General features: G+C 31.9%; 2 protein-coding genes across 2 annotated transcripts; both read left to right on the plus strand.

The window, feature by feature from the left end:
• The first annotated feature begins 253 nt into the window (after window positions 1-253).
• Window positions 254-1054, plus strand: LOC126552414 (uncharacterized). The gene has a single exon (XM_050207116.1). It carries the CDS (start codon window positions 254-256, stop codon window positions 1052-1054), a length of 801 nt encoding a protein of 266 aa, XP_050063073.1.
• A 2484-nt stretch (window positions 1055-3538) lies between these two features.
• LOC126552415 (uncharacterized) lies at window positions 3539-4198 on the plus strand. Its single transcript, XM_050207117.1, has one exon. It carries the CDS (start codon window positions 3539-3541, stop codon window positions 4196-4198), a length of 660 nt encoding a protein of 219 aa, XP_050063074.1.
• Window positions 4199-23039: the final 18841 nt, after the last annotated feature.

A 23039-nucleotide genomic window follows, 5' to 3' on the forward strand; every position in this document is an offset into this window, starting at 1 on the left:
CTCGGGGATGTTCTAGAACAAAGCGGAGCCTATAAATACCAGCTGATCAGATGCTCAATTTTCATTCCGTCAGTGACTGCGTATCGCGACTTACCGTGTTGTTCAGTTCGCAGTAATATTGTACGCGTAATTGGTATTTGTTTGTTATATTTCATTCTTGTACATACATATCACAGTAATATAGTGCTTAATATTTTATAAATTGTGAGTGATTATTTATTACCATAAACCACAAATTGGTGACCTCGACGTGATGGAAAACAATGAATCGTCAGTAGCAAGAGTCGCGGTGAAAATTCCCGAGTTCATTTCGTCGGATCCCGAACTTTGGTTCGCCATGGTCGAGGGAAGTTTTGCCAGCGCAGGTATCAAGATCGACAGTACGAAATTTGGGTATGTTGTCGGCGCATTACCACCCAAATATGCGGTTGAAGTGAAAGATATCATAATGGCACCACCATCGGAAAACAGGTACGTAAAAATTAAACAAGAATTGGTCAAACGTCTCAGCGCATCCCAAGAAGAAAAAACTCGCCAACTATTGGAACGGGTCGAAATGGGTGATAGAAAACCATCGCAATTTTTACGCCATCTTCAAAGCCTAGCTGACACCTCCATTCCGGAAACACTGTTAAAAACGCTGTGGATGGGCCGACTACCGAAAAGTATTCAGGTAGCGCTGGCGATCGTCAAGGACTGCAAACTCGAGGACCTCGCAGCACACGCAGATAATATTGCAGACGCGTCTGGTCCTATGCTACCTCAGATCGCGGAATCAACTGTGAGTAGTACTCTGGAAGCTACGTTAAATCTTAAGCTTTCACAGCTAGCGCTAGGGATTAATCAGGAAATCACGGCGCTGAGAAAAGAAATCGCTGAGATCAACACCCGTCCTGCACGTGGGCGAAGCCCCGATCCTAGTGCCCATCGTTCAAGATCTCGATCACGAAGTCGTAATTCACACGGTGTCAATGGAATCTGTTGGTATCACTGGCGTTTTGGATCCAACTCCCAGAAATGTGTAAAGCCATGTACATATAAGTCGGAAAACTAGAAAGGCAATCACTGATGGCGGCCAGTGAGCCAATGCCATTTCCACGCCGCCTATTTCTAACCGATCGTGTCTCACGAATACAATTTCTTATTGACACTGGAGCCGATTTATGTGTATACCCACGCAGTGTGGTTCAAGGTCAACGAGATAAATCGGACTACTCCCTATCAGCAGCCAACGGGACGACCATTGCTACGTACGGAACTATTACACTTGCTCTTGATTTCGGACTTCGTCGAGTTTTCACTTGGAGATTTGTGGTCGCGGATGTATCCAAGCCTATCATTGGTGTGGATTTTTTAAACCATTATAATCTTTTGGTAGATATACGTAATCAACGTCTCTTGGACGGTCTCACGCAACTCACTGTACAGGGTCAAGCTGCGAAATGCGACATACAATCCATCAAAACAGTTGTCGGAACGACAAGGTACCATGACTTATTACAGGAGTATCCTGAGATAACCCGACCTGTTGGAGTAATCAAGGACATCAAACACAACACCAAACATTACATCCAGACGACACCAGGATCTCCCGTCGCGTGTAAACCAAGGCGTCTAGCCCCTGACAAACTCAAGGGAGCCAAAAAGGAGTTTGAGACTATGCTAAATTTGGGTATAGCTCGACCTTCTAAAAGCCCTTGGTCTTCACCACTCCACCTGGTTTCAAAGAACACTACGGACGCATGGCGACTCTGTGGAGATTATCGTGCACTTAATACTCGAACTATCCCAGACCGCTACCCAGTTCGTCACATCCAGGATTTCACACACTTCCTTCACGGAAAAAACATTTTCTCAACAATCGATCTGGTAAGAGCCTATAATCAAATTCCTGTAGCAGAGGAAGATATCAATAAAACGGCCATAATAACACCATTTGGACTTTTCGAGTTTCCTTTTATGTCTTTCGGACTCAGAAACGCAGCTCAGACGTTCCAACGTTTTATTGACGAAGTACTCCGTGGACTTGAGTTTTGTTTCAGTTATATCGATGATATACTGGTAGCTTCTACTTCTGAAGAAGAACATATCAAGCACTTACAGATCATTTTCAATCGGTTACGTGAATACTCTCTAGTAATCAACCCTTCCAAGTGCGTTTTCGGACAAAAAGAAGTCAAATTCCTAGGTTACCTTATTTCCACAGATGGCACACGTCCTTTACCTGACAGAATCGACGACATCTTGAAATACAAGAAACCGACATCAGCAAAAGGGTTACGACAGTTCCTGGGTATGATAAACTTCTATCGACGTTTTATACCCGGAGCTTCAGAAGCACAAGCACCATTGAACGTCTTACTGGTTCCCAATCTCAAAGGCAAAACTCCTATCAACTGGACACCTGAAGCTACTGCTGCTTTCGAAAATTGTAAAGAAAAACTTGCCTCAGCCACGTTACTTGCTCATCCTCGCGACAATGCACCATTGGCCATTGTAAGTGATGCTTCTGACACCGCAGTGGGCGCGACTCTCCAACAATTCGTCAACACGGGATGGCAGCCTCTCGCATTCTTTTCAAAAAAACTTTCAGTAACTGAATCTAAATACGGAGCCTACGATCGTGAACTCCTTGCTATCTATCTTGCTGTCAAACATTTTCGACACATGGTAGAAACTCGCAATTTTACCATTTTCACTGACCACAAACCCATCACTTTCGCCTTTCAGCAGAAACTTGAAAAGTGCTCACCACGCCAATTTCGTCACCTAGATTATATCTCACAGTTTACTACAGACATAAGATATGTGCCAGGTAAACAGAACATCGTGGCCGACGCTCTCTCTCGAGTGGAAGTTCTTTCGGATACACTGGATTATACTGCCCTGGCTAAATCTCAACAAGAAGACGACGAATTAAAAACGTATTTACGGAGTGACACTGGACTACAGCTTAAGCAAATTCAAATGCCCGGCATGGATGTTCCTGTGTTTTGCGACACTAGACACCAACCGCCCGACCTTTCATTACAAAAACTTTTCGACGTGCTGCTTTTAATACTGTCCATCGTCTTTCACATCCAGGCATAAAAGCCACTACCAAATTGGTAACACAACGGTTTGTATGGCCTTCTATCAACAAGGACTGTAAACAATGGGCCCGAGCATGCATCGAGTGTCAACGAGCTAAAATAACACGTCATGTTTCAGCACCACTTGGTTCATTCCCTCAACCATCACAAAGATTCGAACATGTACATTTAGACCTCATCATTATGCCATATTCAGAAGGATTCCGCTACTGCCTTACGTGTATCGATAGATTTACTCGATGGCCGGAAGTGATACCTTTGGAGAACCAAGAAGCAGAGACTGTCGCCCGAGCATTTTATACACATTGGATTTCAAGATTTGGTACACCTCTTATTATAACGACTGATCAAGGAGACAATTCGAATCAAACCTTTTCAAGTATCTAGGATATTTGACTGGTACAAATCACCTTAGGACTACGGCCTACCACCCTTCAGCAAACGGTATGGTAGAACGAAGCCATCGACAGCTTAAGGCCGCTATCAAATGTCACCAGAACAAACGGTGGACTGAAATACTCCCAACAGTCTTATTAGGCATACGAGCAGCTTGGCGCGAGGATCTGAAGTCCACATCCGCAGAACTTGTATTCGGAGAACCACTTCGTCTACCTGGTGAATTTCTCTCAACAAGATCAGATGACGCTAAGTTTGAGAACGCAGCAGAGTTCATCAAGGATCTTCGACACCAGATTCGCCAGATACAACCGGTAAATGGAACCTGCCACGGAGAAAAGAAAAATTTCATATTTAAGGACCTCGCCACCACCAAACAAGTGTTTATTCGTCATGATGGACCGAAAAACTGTCTACAAATGCCGTACGACGGCCCATACCCAGTTGTAAGTCGCAATCGGAAAACCTTCTGCATTGACGTGAAAGGGAAAAAGATAACAGTGACTATTGATAGACTGAAACCAGCCTACATAATTGCTGATGACATACACGAGGAGGTTAGCTCCAGAAACATGAAACATGCCACACCCGAATCTATCGCAAATAAGGAACCAAAAACAGAAGAACCGACACCAGAAACAAAAGACAGGAAAACGCGTTCCGGTAGAAGAGTCCATTTCCCCGAACGTCTTCAAATAAGTTCCTGCTGACTCCATCACTGGTAGGGGGGTGATGTGGCGACGTGAACAATACACAACGAGCCGCCCAAATTATTTACGATGTCGACAGCGTACAATAGGAAAAACCCATGTTCTAGAATATTCCACGATGGTCTCGCTAGAGTATACTCGGGGATGTTCTAGAACAAAGCGGAGCCTATAAATACCAGCTGATCAGATGCTCAATTTTCATTCCGTCAGTGACTGCGTATCGCGACTTACCGTGTTGTTCAGTTCGCAGTAATATTGTACGCGTAATTGGTATTTGTTTGTTATATTTCATTCTTGTACATACATATCACAGTAATATAGTGCTTAATATTTTATAAATTGTGAGTGATTATTTATTACCATAAACCACAATAATATCATGTTCATAGCAGCTAAAGACATTAATTTATATTGTAATTATTATTATATATGATTGACTATTTTTAAACGCAACTTAAATGTATATTAAATTTATTTTATGATTTTTACTAGACCCGGGAGAGTTTACATATTTCCGTTAGGTAGTACAGGAATAAATCCGGGAGAGTTTACACGTTTCTGTCAGGTAGTACTGGAGTAGACCCGGGAGAGTGTACCATCGGTAGAGTTTACCATCGGGAGAGTTTACAATCACCCCTACAAAGTACCACAGGTTGAGAAGCGTTGATATATAGATAATATAGGTCTGAGTTCCTATCACTGTGTATACTGATACAACATGTATAGGATACTACAAGGGTAAATATGCAATATTGTGAGTAACATACTATATAACATTCCTAACTAATCGATGGGTAGACTTAGTATCAATAACATAATATAATAGTAGAAACATAATACAACTAATATTACAAATACCTATTAAATTACTTAATTGCAGAAAAAATAAAAGAAGACATCCTATATCGCTGTCTTTTAAAGTAGTATATTACAAGACGTACAAAGTAGTTGGGGGATAATAGGGCGGATTGGGCGCTGTTTATGTACAAAATTATGTACTAAAATACGAATTAAACTATCAATTATGAATGTATATAATATACATAAATAGGTGCATTTAGTGGGCCAACGTTACGTGCACGACTGTTGATTATTGTTGTACACAATAATATCAATATATATAAATGGTCAGATGCATGCGTTCGTCGGACGTGTACCTGAATAAGTATATAACTATAGGTATATAATATATGGTATATTGCCGGACTATACCTACCATGCACGTTTATTGTATACTAAACATATATATATATATATATATATACACGATAAGGTGGTTCACGGGTATACATTTTATTGATCTTTTTTTTGCGTGGGTTATGAAAAAAAAATGATAATAATAATAATAATAATAAAATAAAATATTCTCACGGCACATACAAACAAGACCGATACGGCAAAAAAACGGTAATTTTTTCTTCGTGGTTTTTACCCTTCATCGCGATAAATAGTCCGACTATATACGCACGGCGATTTATTGTACGAATATACCTACGTATTGTGTGTGGTAGTGCGTTTATGTATATTATATTCAATGGGCGATGGTCGGATCCACTGCGTGAAATCGACGAAACCGGTAGTCGGTATAATGATACTACCTATATGTACGTATATTATACCTATTATATAATAATATATTATATACATTTTTATACACGTAATGTGGCGCGGGTGCGCGACGGTAATTTTTTTCCGTATATAATATTTTCTTTTAGTTTTTATTTTTATTTTTCAACCACGAACATTATGCACGGGGGACGTTTTCACACGTCTTCGACACTATATATAATATATGAACGATGCACAGAGGGTGTGTAAATGTCGAAATGACGGCGGAAGCCTATACGCTCACAATAATAATAACTTTTTCCACGTTATAATATTACATAACGTTTACAACGCCTTTTTTTTTTTTTTTTTTATACAAAAACGATGATGTGTTTATTATCTAAACCGCTTATGCCAACAGTGTTAACGTTTCTTTATAGTTTACATAAGAATATATAATATTAATGTATAGCAGCTACACACACATATATATACTGTATAGGTAATATATTAAATATTATTGTTATATTGTTAACGTGGACAACGATTTCTTTGCGTGTTTTATACGCAAACTTATATATATTATACCAAGATATAATAAAAAATTGAATATCAATATATATATCACGTAAATGTTATTATTTTACAAATGAATTTTTGTATAGTATATATAATATATACTATTAATATAATATTATGTATGCGACGAGTATAAAATTCAAATAATAATATGAATAGGTAATATGCAATAATATATTAATATTTATATATAAATACCTACATTACACACCTGTGCCTGTACGTACAATTAATCTTTATACAAGACTGACGAATGGCTAAAAATAAGATTTAAATTCTGGTGTAAACCTATATGCGTTTTTTCAGCGAGTTCAAACAATTCAAATATCAATGAAATTTGTTTAAAAAAATAAATTATTATTATAATATATAAATAGATGTACAAAAAAAAAAACATACATATAAATATTTTTTTTCCCTGGTGATCGTCTACAGAGTTATTCCAAAAATTAAGAAACTATTTAGTTTTTTTTTTTAATGATAATTTTCTTTTTTAAATTTACATTTAAAATATGCAAAAATGTTTTTTAGATTCTGATCAGGATGAAGAATGTATTACATGTATTGATTTTACATGGATAAATGTTATTGTTTTTTTTTAACATTTTTTACATCCTAGGTAGGTAGTAAAAATGTATTATCTATTCATAATTGCTAGTCTCAAATAAAGAACAACTGTTTTTATTTGTTTATGAAATTTAAACTTTTTGTTTTACATGCAATATCGACAATACAGAACATAATCCTTGTTTAGAAGATAAACGAGTATGTGCGTCTTCGATATTTAATAAAATGACTAAATCTATATTTTTAGTTATTACTTCATGTATACTAGTATACAGGAAATATAGAATGTATAAATCGTTTGAACTAAAATAAAATAATGATTTAATATGGAACATAAAATCATGATATGTTTTTTGACTTCTCTGCTTTGAAGGTTATGTTAACTTAACGGTATATATATTTTTACTTTATTAACAATTAAGGTATATATTTGCATTATCAATCTATACTTAACCTTCTCGTCCCAATTTTAAAATATAACTTATTGTTTAACTTATTGATATAACTTATCGACTGTCTTAATTATAATGTTTGATGTTTCAATGTGTGTGTATTTACTGTAAATCTATTATACTGTATAATTTGTTTAATTCTTCATTAAATAGTTGTAACGGTATCGAGTTGTAATTATTTCTCGATAAAAACTGAACAAAAAAAGGCTGACAAATACAAACACCGGATGTTTAAAATTCGTCTCAGTTAATAACGATAATTTTATAGTAATCAATAACTGGTCACGACAGTTGTGTGTATAACTTATACTGTGAGATTTTTTTTTTTATCACAATTTTGCAATTGTACATAATTCTTAAAAGTAAAAATCTAAAACATATATGTTAGCTATGAAATACGTCGCATGTATATATAACCTGTATAAAATATTGCGTATGTCAATTCAAAATAAAAAATACCTCATCTTAAGTGTTGTATTAATATGAAAAATTTGAAATAAATTATATAAATCATTAAAATCATTAAATTATTTTGTATATACTATTAAAACTATACCTATTTTATTTTATTTGTAAGTACTTAATGGTTTTTTAATTGCAGATTGATACAACATATTTTACGTATATCTACCAATCTACCATCTATACGTGCGGTATATCAATATAAAAATAGTATGGCTTACAATTTTCCATTAAAATTGTAAATATACTTATTCAAAAGTTCAAAACTATATAAATTCTACAAAGAAAAATGTAACTAAAATAATACAACTCATTTTCATAATATCATTTAAATAATAAACTTCTTTGTCATTCAATATAATATTATGTTTGATTAATTGAACAAAAAAATTTAAAACCTTTTAATAAATAAAAAATTAAAAGATTTTAATTATAAGTCGGAATACGCATTATGAATTCAATTCAATTCATAATATTTAAAATAAAAATGTAAATGTTCATCTTTTAATAACCTGAAAATTGTAAAACTGGGGAATTTATAGTTTTGTCATTATTTAACTATACTTAAAAGGTTAAATTACTTTAATATAAAAGCTGATGGATGATAGTCTCATTATGTTAGAATATAATAGGTAAGTTAGTTTCTGAAATTTATCAACTTTCTAACTTAGTTTAAATGAAAGTAAGAAACATAATAATTATATACGTCACACACACGTTATCGTAAAATCAATATAATAATCGCTCCGCACAAAATCAAAAATTAGAGCTAATTTATAAAAAAAAAATTATGAGCTGTTAAAGTTCTAACTTTGATAACCTTGCAGGATATAAGCATGATTTATTTTCAGCTTATTTGTGTTATTTAGTTATTATTTAAAAAATATTGATTGTAAAAATTTTGAAATATACCAACATCGTTTAGGTAAATTATATCATTTTCTATTCTCAGTGAAATCTTCAAAATATTTAAGAACTTTTAAAGCTATTTATAGGCATTGCATTTCTTAACTTTTTTTTTTTATATTGATAAAAACGTTGGTGAGAAAGTTGGAATATTTAATTTAGTAAAGATTTTTAAGATTCTATATAAGTTGTTGATATAGAAATTTAATTTTTTTTAAAAATACATAGGCACGATTCTTTTGAGTGTTTGAATTTTATATTTTGACAACATTTTCAAATTATTTTATATTTTTTTTATTCGGTCGATATAACCGAAAAATATGAATAACTGAGTCGGCCCGTGCAAGAGACGAGTAATATAGTGTACGATGATATCGCACGCGCATCTTTTATCGAGCGGCCCACCACGTGCCGCCTGCCACCACCGACGCCACCGCCGGCGAGACGTAAATATGGCGCGAGTATTAAAATGTATATTTTAATCGATTATGCCATATACACAGTATACACGTTTGTGGGATGTATTGCGCGCATTTAATAATTATTTACAGTAACGTTACCATATTTTGTTACATTATGTTCTTTAATTCGAATCGATGGCGGATGGGTGGGCATAATAATTTATAGCTTTTCGTCGTCACGTATATATATAATAAATAATATAAGTACTTGTGATATTGTTAACATATTAGGTATTATTAGGAATTATAGTACCTATATATTATTATTACAGTGTACACGCGAATAATACTGCTATGGAATCTAAAACGGTTTTACGAATTTTAAAAAACTAAATTATGGTGTGAACAATAAATCATAATATTATTTACCTACACAATATTATATTATGTAATACATTGTAACTCTTTTTTCCTTTAATGTTACATTATTATACTCATACAGAGTATTAGTATATATATATAGATACAATATGTGAAAAAGTATAAAACAGAGATTTATGAAGGGACGCGTGTTCCCCTTTTCCCATCCATGATCTAAAGCGGCGCTGCAGATTGCAAGCCGGGAACCGTACGAAATTAGACGTCGTGACGCCTGGCCACCATAATATTATATAATATATATAATAATATTTCAAGGGTATTACGCTCGAATCACAGCGTGGCACGGGTTCGTCAATTCGTCCTCGGGCCCTTCGTTTTGCAGTGTTCGCAATGTATATATACACTACGATTCCGAGCGGAGGAGGATAGGACGATGACGGACTATACAGGACGCATGACGACTCTGCGGGGAGGACGTCGTCGCGCACGGCAGCAGCGATGACGACGGGCGATCATCGACGTCGTTCAAAAACGGGTCGTCTGCGGGGCGATTCGTCGACGACGTTATGCCGTCAGGTCGGACGAGGGGGGGGGGGGGGTCAGGGGTTTTGGAAGACGAAGGGCAAGTGGACCGGGGATGTTTTGATTGTGTGCTACGCAGAGAGTGCCCCAAACGCGGGAAACGCTTCGGCGATGAGGAGGACTATAGGGGAAAAAGTGCCTGCGGGCCGGATGCCGCCAAACTATGCGTGCGGATCGACGGCGGCGGCAGCGGCAGCAGGGACCGGGCGCGGTTATGTTTGCCGTTGGGCTTAAGGGACGCGTTTTCGACAACGACGACTACGACGACGGTCGTCGAGATTGCGATTTTCAAGTGTACCTACACCCCTCCCCCTGTAGCCGTCGACTATTATAGTCGTACCGCCTTCGCCTTTGCGTTCGCCGCCGCGGCCCGTTTCCATGGCTGCTCGTCGCGTCTTGCACCGCCGAGAGTTTTGTTCCTTTTAGGCCGTACACTTATATTGAATATATATATACTTGCAGCATCCTATGTAATATTATGTATGCTATAATATATAACTGTGTTAAAAACACCAAGGTCCCGCAAACCGTTATTATCGTTAAAAATAAGTTATGATTTCAACATTGTCGACGTTTGATCTGTCCGGTTCCGTGGATATGTATAGCTGGTATTCACCTCCAAAAAAAATTATCGCCAAAGATTTACCGAGGTGTTCGTCGTCGTCGCGTAGTAAAATCATTTAATCGCGACGCGGCGAAGAATCGTTTGGTTTTTTTCCCAGCGGAAATCAAATCACGCAAACCCCGGTCATCAATAACCGCCACCGACCGCTATTCCTTCCTCGTCCCCTCCCCCCGTATATCAACCGTTCGCGGTAAATACCATTGTAGTGTTTATCGCTCGACGCGCGCGGTCGTTTACTCTTTCTAAACAACGACGACCCTGCAGTGCAGCGCGACACGGCACCACAACGCCGCCGCACAGCACTGCAATATAATAATGATAATAATAATACTATATACTTATACTACTACTACTACTATACTACTACTACTAATAATAATAATAACAATAATAATAATAATATTTAACAATAAATATTTATTTGATAATCATCGTGTTGCGGAGGTGAGTTTATGTTTGCGCCACCGCAGCCACTGCTGTTTGTTTTTGTCGGATAATCACATTACTCGCGAGTAAATTCAACTTACACCGCCGCCACCGTCACCGTGTCCTGCACCGTCGCCGCGCGGTGTTGACTGACAAATATTTATAACGCACACACACGCACGCGCGCGCGAGGCACACACATATACAAGCAGGATCACAAATATAATACAGATATATATATGTATATAATAATAGAGAGCGTTTATTTATTAAAATATTATATACTCTATTTAATGTGTACAACAAAACACAAAAAATGCACAAGAGTACATACATACACCTATAGCAGACGTTTAATTGCCGCCGCTAACGGTTAATAACCCCTCCCCGTATAAATATTTAATACCACGAGCACACACTATACACACGTCTTGTTCCTCTATACTATATCGCCGATACACACACACACACACACAAGTATAATAGTATATTATATATATATTTGTAATGTTCGCGTATATATATACGACTGCTTGTAAATATTATCGAATCGTTATTGGACAAATAACGATATATAGCTCTACAACAAATACAGTATAACATTATTATATGGCGCGCGCGCGTGTGTGTGTGTATATAATAACTGTATCGTGTCGAATCGCGCGATTTAAACGCGATTTGTTTTCACATAAACACTCTGTATACACACACACATACCGACACCCACCCACGTATACCGTTTTAAATCAGTAAATCCTCGTGGGACGGACAGTGCAGTATGATATATCCGGTAGTCGCGGCACGTACGTTAAAGCGTATATAACGACGACGACGATATAACGCCGCCGTGTGCGCGAGTTTTCGTCGTTTTGTAAAGTACCAGCTACTTCGAATCGAATCGCGCGATGTCGCCATCTGCAGACGATGCCGTGCAGACGGGGCTGAAAAAAGCCCGTCGAGCGGTTTTAGAGTGATATTGGTATAAACCAACGCGTATAGTAGGTATAGTATAAAGAACCGCGTTGGTGGTATGCCGATTTACGCGCGCGTGGAAGAGGATTACGAGTGCGTATAATATTATATGCGCGTCGACGGGAGACCGCTGCGGCAAACGCCACCGCTCAGTCGAAATAATATAATATGAGAGAGTAAAAAAAAAAAAAATAAATAAACCGCACCACCCACACCGCCCCGATATTAAACTGGCGCGCGGAACTCAGCGGCAGCTCGCGTATTGTAATACTATACCTAAACACACATAATGGTACGTAGGGATTTTCACTTTCTCGTCGGTGTTTTATAATATATATAATACGGCGCGAGCGGGGCAGCACAACAAGACGTCCGACCGTTTTTCGAACCGTTCAAATAATCCACTCGAACTTTTTTTTTTCCACACACACACGCGCACGCTGGCTGACGACGTACATATAATATAATATATTATAATATTATATTTTACATATATATATATATATATATATGTGTATGGTTGTGGGACGCGTTCGAGTGGCTTCGGCGCAGGCGGCTTGCGGGGGAGGTATAGTAGTGCGTGCCGGCCGGTCGGCGGGCCTTCGAGTGACGAGCGGCATATATACGTACATATTAATAATAGTAATAATGAAAACAACAAGTATACGAGAATCGTCGTCGTCGTCGATCATATCATATATATTATTGTACGGGTAATATATATATATATATATATATATCGGCTGCAGTGGTTGCTGCTGCCCCGCCGCCGCCGCCTCGGCGCGGGGACAAAACGCGTCGAGTGCACCACTCGAAATTGTCAAACAGCCCTTATACTACGCGCGCCTAGGGAAACACTGCGGTTACCACCTGTCAGCGACCGAGCGCGTTTATATATATATGACGACGGCCGCCACCGCCACGACTTGGGTGGTTTTATGTATTATTATGATGATTACTATTACTATTATTGTTATTGTCATTATTATTACTCTTTTTTTCGTATTATTATTATTATGTAGACGCGTGACACAAGTATCGCAAACGTGTGACGTATGTGTCTGTGTGTGTCCGTGAAATTTTCCACAACAATGCGATGTACTTACGTCGCGCAGCAGCCTTTTTGTTGTTGCAACATTGCTGCTGCAGCGCTCATCTTCAAACGGATTACGTCGTGGCCTGCGACGTACACTGCACACAATATGTAATATTATATAATAATATATAATACGTGCGCGACCGTTGTTGTTATATTATTTATTTATTTTTTTCGATTTTTTTTTTTAAACATTATGACAAACGTCGGTCGGCAACGTGGTTTGGCATGTACTCGACGAGATTACGACGACTGGCCCAGCAAACATTTTTGCACACGACAGCCACACACACGCGCTGCACATTGTACGACACGTATAATGCGTGTAACGTGTGCAGTGACGTATTATTGATTACAATAAACGATAATGTTCGGTACGACGTATTGTGTGTAAACGTAGATCGTGAAACGTATTAAATTATATAATAAAATACTTATGTTATAGGTACGAGGGTTATTCGCCCGCCGGCGTAGTAAAGCTTTCGCGGAGAACGGACCTGCAACGCACATAATATATATATATATCGTATTAAATATGTGTAGGCAATATTATTGTATATATATGCGTGGGACACGAGAGATATTTGAAGTAGGTTTATTTATTTTCGGAGAGTATAATATTATATAGGTACGTTTGTATCGATCGGTGTTTTTCAGAAAAGTTCCATAAAGCGTACATTATTATGCGAATTATTATAAATCTAAGTCATACAGTTGCTGTAAACAACAAACCGTATATATATATTATACTGACTTTAAAATTAACTAATATACTGCAGTTTGCCTTGTATCTCATATATAGTAGGTTATACAAACGTTCTAAATCGATCGAACATACAAGTTGATATTATGTCTGCAACAGAATCAGTGTCATCATATTATTTTCCCTTTATAGCAGTCTAATATAATGTATAACGCGCTATCGCATGCTATTGTGACTTACTACACATAAGTTTGCTTGTTGTTATAATACACACAAAAAAGGCAATGTCCTTATGTTTGTAAAGCTTATATATAATATTGAGTATATAGACTCAAAGTCTCAAAAACTAATCGATCGATTTTGACGAAAGTTTCAGAGATTGTTCTGAAAGGCATATGGTATCAGGAAAGTTTGGATAGTAGTTTAAACCACGTTCCAAAAATATACATGAAAGCGCTATAGGCATATCCGGTCTGATACACACGTGATTTTCTCATATCTTTCGAATTATAATTTATAGTTTACAAAACGAAGTACAACACTAACGCCAATTTATATTTAAAGCTACATTAAATTTATATAGAAACTATATACAGGTACATCAATATATAGTACTGTATTTCTTGTTATTTGTTCATTTTTTTTTCAGGGTGAAGTTGGGTTGTTATATATTATACAGCTAGTTATTTAAATTTTACTTTAGGTATATTCATTTTAGTTGAATACTTAAAATATTAATGTACCTGCAGTGTTCGGAAAACATTCAATGCATTAATTTTCATATTGGAAAAAGAATCATGAACGTTACTAATTGTTTATCAAAGAATGCGGTAATATATTATATGATATATAGCCATATAGGTATACTGATGTCTGATAGTAATTTTTGAACACATTTTTGTGTATCCAAACTGCATTTTTTAAATGTTTTTAATTTTTTTTTTTTTTGCACAAAAATAAATTGAATATAAAATTACTAAAATTGCTTTATTGAGGTCTGATGCACCAAAATTTTTGCTAATACTAACCTTCTAGTATTAACCGTGTATTCATTTCCTTACACGACTACACCTGGTATTCACTAAATAATTATGGGCGACTGTAAATCGGTTAATTTAAGTGATCAGAATATGATAATAAAAATTGTATGAAAATAACTTAAATTTACACATAATTAACATTAAAGTATACCTACTTATCAAAATGATGCTAGGTGTATTAACTTTATGAAAATAAAACAAAAATACATTATACAGTGGAATACAAGTTTGGACAATTTTATCACATTATAAATGACAAATTAAAATAATTAAAGTTAACACATCAGCATATTTATGAAACCCATAAAATACACTTTTAAAATATTAACTATTATTTTTTAAATTTTAATTTAGAATCAGAGTGTATTCATTATTAAAACAAAATAATTGAACGTGTAGGTAGGTATGAACGTATACTTATTACTATGAACTATGATAAACAAAAAAATAAATACTTAAAAATTTAAAAATTTGAAAATTGTTATACAGGTTTTCAAAATTTAAAATTCTTTTAAACAAATTTTAATTAAAAAAAAAATAAATAAATATTAATAATACATCAATACATTATTTAAATATTATTTTCACTATTTTCTAACTCCATTTACTTTTCTGGTATTAATTTTTGATTTGTTAGCGTGAATTTGTGAATGACAACAATAATAAATTAAAACTAATATTAAGAAAAATAAACTGAATTCCAAAACCATATTAATTAATTAATATTAAGTATAGGTACTCTCGTATTATGTATACATTTTTAACTTGTATACCTATATATTTTTTTAAAAAACTATTGAAATGAGTCAAATATTATTTTACAATCAGCTTAATATTTGTGATACATCAAAACATAAAACTCGTGTATGTAGTCAGTATAACATATTAACATATTTATATGTTACATTTTCACTATAGAACATATAATAACAATTAACAGTAGGTACGTATATAAGTAAATAATAATTATTTAAAATATTATTCATATAATTTATTCACTTTAATTAGGTCCCTATATAATATGTATTAAAATGAACAATATTATTAAATAATTAAATAAATAGAATAATAAAAAAATGACAGGTTATTTTATTGGATAAACTTACAAATTAAAAAAAAAAAACATGATAATATATATGCTTGCTAAAATTAAAAATAACTATTATAGTCGATAACAATTTTTTTTACATATAGCTTATTAGTTTCTAGAATTATGTACACATAGACATAATTAATCAAACATTCATACATTAATATATAGATAATAATGATGATATAATTCTTTGTATCGAGTAACAAATGTATGTATTATACATATAATTAATTGTAATGATGAACAATCAATGCGTTCATTTTGTTTAAGGAACGCTAAGTGACCTTGTTCATTAAAAAAAAATATGTGAACGTGAACGTGAACATGTTCATTTATTTCTCATTGGAGTGTACAAGAGCATAATATTATGATGTACATTATTTTCGGCGATGAACGTTTTAAACACATTTTATTATAATATATAAGTATTATGAATTATAAATTCGTGAAAACTTATCAGAACTTTTATCTCTGAAAAAAAAACATATATTAATGTTATTTACCAATATTATCTATTTATTTAACTTTTATCTTTTATTTTATGAAAATAATCTTAACATTAAATTTGCATTCTTCTTGTATATAATTATATATAGGTATCTATTTTTGTTAATTTACCGACTCGCTTAATTTATTAAGTATTTATTATGTTCGTATATTATTGTGTGATTGTATAATATATATAGGTATATTACTATTATAACCTGGAACTTGATGAATTTGTATCTTTTTTCTAATGTTTTTATTCGAGCATCGTGTGTATAGAAATTTGACTAAATGTCACGTAAAATTCAGTGGTAAGAACTTTATTTTGCATTTTTTACAGTGATTCTATTATTGGTTTACAAGACTCTCTCTTTTTTTTTTAGCTATTTCAATGCATTCTATACATTTTTCTACTTTTTGTTCATAAACTTGCATTATTTTCTATTAAAGCCTGATGTGTAATATATATTATAAAGAAAATATATACATATATTGTCTATGTTTATCAAGGGAACTCGATCGCCGCGACGGCCAGCGCTAATCGGCTCATAATTTTATCTTGTCACAAGCCTATATTGTATTTGTGTTTTATGTTTTGAAATTATTTCAGTTTGTGTAAAACGGTAAGGTACGACTGTACGAGTGGTTATGAGTTTGTGATGTTCTAAATATTTCTGATTTAAAATCTATTTTATGAAAATTAAAAATACCTAAGTACAAAGAAAACAACAATTCACGTTAAAATTAATTTGTAAAACAGTTCGTTTATGACGTTTTTTCAATTGATAGCACAAATACATAATATTATTTTTTTTAAATATGAAAAATGAAAGTCACAGGATAAAAAATTACCGTCGAGGATTAATAATAATTATATTTATGATTTACTATAACATGGCATTAACAATATTATTCATAAAATATAGGTACTATATTATATCACTATTTCATTATATTAATTTTTATTTTTTTAAATTAATGTAATTTAGTTGTAATAAGTGTATCAGATGACATAATAATTCCAAAAATCCTAAATTCAAATTTATAATGAAGTGTCGGAAAAACACATGCGAGTAACAACTGCATGGATGTTTGTGTGATTTTTAAAAGTTGTATAATACTAATAAATAATTAGGTATTAGATATTATTTACTCTATTTCATATACCTATTAATGAAAATTTTAAATGATAAACTATCGCAATCACTCGTATAAAAAAATATTGAGTTATGTAAGTGTAGTGTTATATTTGTACACAATTATAGTAAAATATGTGATTAATAAAATATACAATTTTGTTAAATTTCACTGTTTTTAGTTTTTCGAAAATTCTAAAAAAAGTCTTTAAAATAGGTACTTGTAATTTTAGATTTTTTTTAATGTTTCACCGTGTTTATTAATTATTTTAAAATATATATATTTATATAGATTAGGTATATATGCATGAATTGTGCAATTCCTAATTTTTATCAAAATCTAAAACCATACGAAATAGGAATGAATACATGTAGGGTGGGTTTTATTTTTGTGTTATATTATTCGAATAAACCTTATTTAGCGAATCAACATTTTATTCTCAGTCCTGAAAATTTGCGTTTAATATTTACCATATATCTACATGCATGTATAGACTGTATAGTAAATAATACATATACATACCTTTATTTTATAATATTTAACGTTTACACAATGTATTTACTAGATACATATGTTATTATAGTATATCTGAATGCTTTGATATTTGCCTCTGCGTAAACACTCGTGGTTGATTTAACAGTTTATTAGTGGTACAATTTAAATATGTATATATCACATTATATTATAAATTATAAAGCACCTATTATGTACACATTAGAATATGAACATTTAAATATGGCAGTTTGTTTAGAATAAATATCATAGAATACCTATATTATAATCATTAGGTAATCAGTGATTTAACAAACGTTTTACAAAAAATATTTACTGCCAAAAAACGTTTGTAAAATTATAAAAGCCAAATTGTATGTATAATTTTAATAAAATACAATTTATATATCTACTTTATATGCCCATGGATATATTATTACATGAATTGTATTGCACAATACATACAATATGCATAAGTGGTGACGTAGATAGGAAGATAAGGTTAACAATAATACTATGTGAATCCAGAAATATTGTATATTATATACTTATACTATTTAATATTTATTAGTTATAAATTATTATTATATACTAAAGATTCGTGGATTATTCTTCAAAATCATCAAAATCATTTACTATAAGAATTAAGAAATGATGTAAGGTAATATATAACGATCTATAGGGTTTTCGCCAAAACAACAGCACCTTATATTGTAACATATTAATCGAATTCGTAATTAATATCATAAATATAAAATAAGGATTTTATTAAAAATTATTCATCATAATGGAAGTATTGATTTAGTATTGATAGTGACGACTTGTCCGACGAGCTAATTAATAAATGAAGAGCACTCTATGCCTCTTCTAACATTACGAATTATGAATCAGTTTCTCGGATTTACGAAAACAATACGAACCTAACGAAGATAATAACAATTATTGTGATGGCCAAATTGTATTGCGATTGGTATGGTCACAGCATACTACTCTACAATTGTATAATATAATATACTTAATTTTATGATCAAATTAAAATTATATCCTTTTACTCCCAACTCCTATACTGGTCATGTACTCATATTATTATTTATTAATACCTATGCGTAGATATTACAAAAAACAAATTCGTTTTAGTGTTCAAATAATATAAATATTTTCTTTTCGTGAGACATCGATCCATTATAAACTCATTAGTAATTTCTAATTATTTATATGATTAATTTTCAAATATAATAATAATATATTTTATTCGTAACATTATCATAAATGTATATTACTAATATGTTTGAAAAATAATAAAAGTAAGTAATACATTGTGTTTGTTTTCGATACTAATTAAAATATGTTAATATTCATATTATTTCCTCGCCATAAAATAATTAACAAAATAAAATAAATTAGTTAATGAGAGTTAAACGCGCACACTTTTTATACCAATAACTGGTTCTGTAACCATAATATATAGTACTATATATTATAGTCGAATTCGCCGATTTTGCATTACATTTTCGTTTTCTTTTTTATTGTCACCGGACGTCCCTCATCGATGATTCATTATTTTGTCATCGATTTTATTTGGTTCAGCGACAATCTTCGTCTATTGTGGTCAAATAACTCAAATATACCTAATCACGCAAACATAGACGTGTGGTTGTGTGAAGAGTGGTGAATATTCCGTTATCAACAATCAACATTAAATTGTCAATAACCTATTGTCATCGATCAAAGGTTACGCGTTCATTGTATTATGTACAAAAGGTATATATAGATGTATAGGAATCACACGTCAACATATCATTATATAGCGCGTGTATTGATCGCAAACTCTAAAGGTCTGCAGACATACTAAATTGTCAGTAAATTGATTATACTACTATCTGAATACTGCTATAAAATAATATAATGTCCATAAAAAGGCAGGATATATTAGTCATCGCAAACCGATAAGATTTTTATATAATATATATAGTACAATAATTATTTACACATTTAACAATAAGAAACGCAATCTGTGTTGAGTGTAAAGTACACGAATAGTATAAGGAAAACATTTTATTCTGAATATATACATTGTACGTCATACTTATTCTGTGGCGAATTTACAAATATCGTATAAAATAAAGTAGCTTATAAATGAAGAACACGTAAATTCTATTATTATATACAGGTATATAATATAAGCATATTATTATAATATACCTAGTATCGTGATTGATAAGTAGGTGATTAACAAAATAAATATTAAATCATTTAAGTAGGTACATAATCAATATCCCATATATACTTAGATTTAATCTACTACACTAACGGATTATCAAAAATAAAAAAAATAATAGGTATTCGTATAGACGAGCAGAATACAATTAAAAAAAAAAAAATCATCTCACCTTCAAATTATACACACACAAAAAAGGATTTTAACATTTTAAATTTCTGTAATTTAAAAAGTAAAATTATTAAGCTTGAATAATAATATATACTTAGATAATCTAACAAATTCATCAAATTACATTTTTTCAAATAAATAATAAAATTAATATGAATAAGTTACAATAAAATATAGAATAACTACAATTCGTACAGTTTTAATACAAATATGTATGTCGATGAATTTTATTAAGGCAAGCAGCTAGTGAACCAATCTTTCTTTTCTCGTGTTTTATTCAAATCTAATAAATATAGTTTAATATTTGATTGCTTGTATTACATGATTGCACTACATGTGTGCAATCGTATCTATAGGAAAAAAACGATAAAGTAAAAACGTCAAATGAATTTTACTTTAAAATTACAAATATTAAAGTGTTAAATAATAAGTATATAATATGACAATTGTTAAATTAAATAAGTAAATAATAGTAAAAATAAATCATAACAAGTCAATTGTTATAAGTTAAGATATATAAATATCCCTCTCAACAAATTTTGAACCCACCTTTATTTGACTTAATAATTTCTATATTTATCAAATTATATCCATATTTTCAAAAAAAAAAAAAAAATAAACTGTAATGTATCGAAATCGAGATCAAGGTATAACTGATGCTTAACGTTTTACACAAATTATATGGAAGTCGTATCTATGTATAATTTATACCAATAATCTACACCGTTTGTGGATGTTTATCCACAGTCGTTATTTAAAAATGTAATATACCTACTTAATAAGTAATAGGTTTTTACGTACAAGGAGAGATATTTGTTTTATTATTATTATTATTATTATTATCGTCGCTAATTCGCACATCGAAACATACATTGTTAACCTATAGCTGGTACCTAGGCAATGTAAATTTAAAGTTTATTTCAATAAGCGTGCTTTCGAATTTCTAATATTTCTATACATCTATATTTAAAAATAATTGTATTTATGACTTTTTTTTACCTTGTCGTGTTTTACCGATTACCATGCAGTCGTGCACTCATGTTGAGTCTAAAATTTCTCATGTATATAATGATAAAAAAAAAATGATGTATAAATGAAATTTATGTATTTGTCAAGTGGTAAAATAAATATATAGATTATTTTTGCACAAATATTCAAGTATATAAAATAAAAAAATATATTATGTATATATTTGTATATATATATATGCATAATATAATACTCCTTTGAAGCGTTAAAAATGTATAATACAGCCTTACTATTCTTTACTAAAATAAAAATATTGTTCATTTGAAAAACTTTTTCGGCTAAAAAAATAAGCTTTTTTCTTTTAATATTCTTACGAAAATAGATAGGTACAAACAAACATGTAAGCATTTAAATATAGAAATGATAAAATAAAAAAAAAATAATGTTACATTTTTTTAAGTTATATCATTTTGATTATTATATAATAAATTATATTATATAATATATTTTTTATAGATTTAAATTTAAGTATTGTATAACATAAAATATACTTTTAAAGACTGCTGTATAATATATATTATATATATTAACAAATAACAATTAAGTATCATTATGCTTTTTATACTTAGTATTACTAAAATATTAGGTAGATACTATATAGATAGATATAAAAGTTGAGCACTCCGTACATTTGAAATTAAAAAATAAATAGGATCATAATAAGTTTTCTATAGATATATCAAATTATAAACGCATTTGAGATGATCGTATAATTAGCAATAATTGCCTACAGCCGCGTTAGGAGTATAAGTACGGTAAACGATAGTGGGTCAAGTGGGTGGTATAATTCAATTTACCGAATAATCCTACTGCGTATACACAAGGGTTTATTTACGCGGTAATGAACACCGAATTTATACTATTAAGTAATATATACACCTGGGTATTATATTAGGTATAGTGCGTCTATATAAAATTTAATTTCGTTTATGAAATCGACTAAAATATTGCAACAAACTGTTTTTAGTTTTTTCTTTTAGGAAAACCTATAATTATTACATTTAATATTGAAAAATCCCAACTAACTCCCAAAATTTATTTAAACTCGTTTTACAATAGATAATATTAAATACAATAAACGAATTTGAATATATGTATACAGATCGTTTTATAGGTACGTTATCGTTAGGTAGGTAAGTAAGTAGGTACTCATTTAATGAAACTTATAATTTATATACATATATAGTTCTAATAATTTAGTTTGATTATATGATTATAACAACATTATATTGTACCTATCTATAATGTCAGCTGTGTATCGTTTTAAATATGAGAAAGGTAAATAAAAAAAATTGTAGTTTAGTATAATATTTAATATATATAAAAAAAAAGCTCTACATTGTATTAAATTAGTACAATATCCCGTTATAATAAACCATTATCGTAATTTTCTCATTATATTTTAATCTAATCTTGAATTACGTCATTAGATACAGTCATATATATTATAATGTTGTATAGTACTACAGTAAAAA

This window comes from Aphis gossypii, chromosome X, assembly GCF_020184175.1.
Source record: "Aphis gossypii isolate Hap1 chromosome X, ASM2018417v2, whole genome shotgun sequence".
Taxonomy (NCBI): domain Eukaryota; kingdom Metazoa; phylum Arthropoda; class Insecta; order Hemiptera; family Aphididae; genus Aphis; species Aphis gossypii.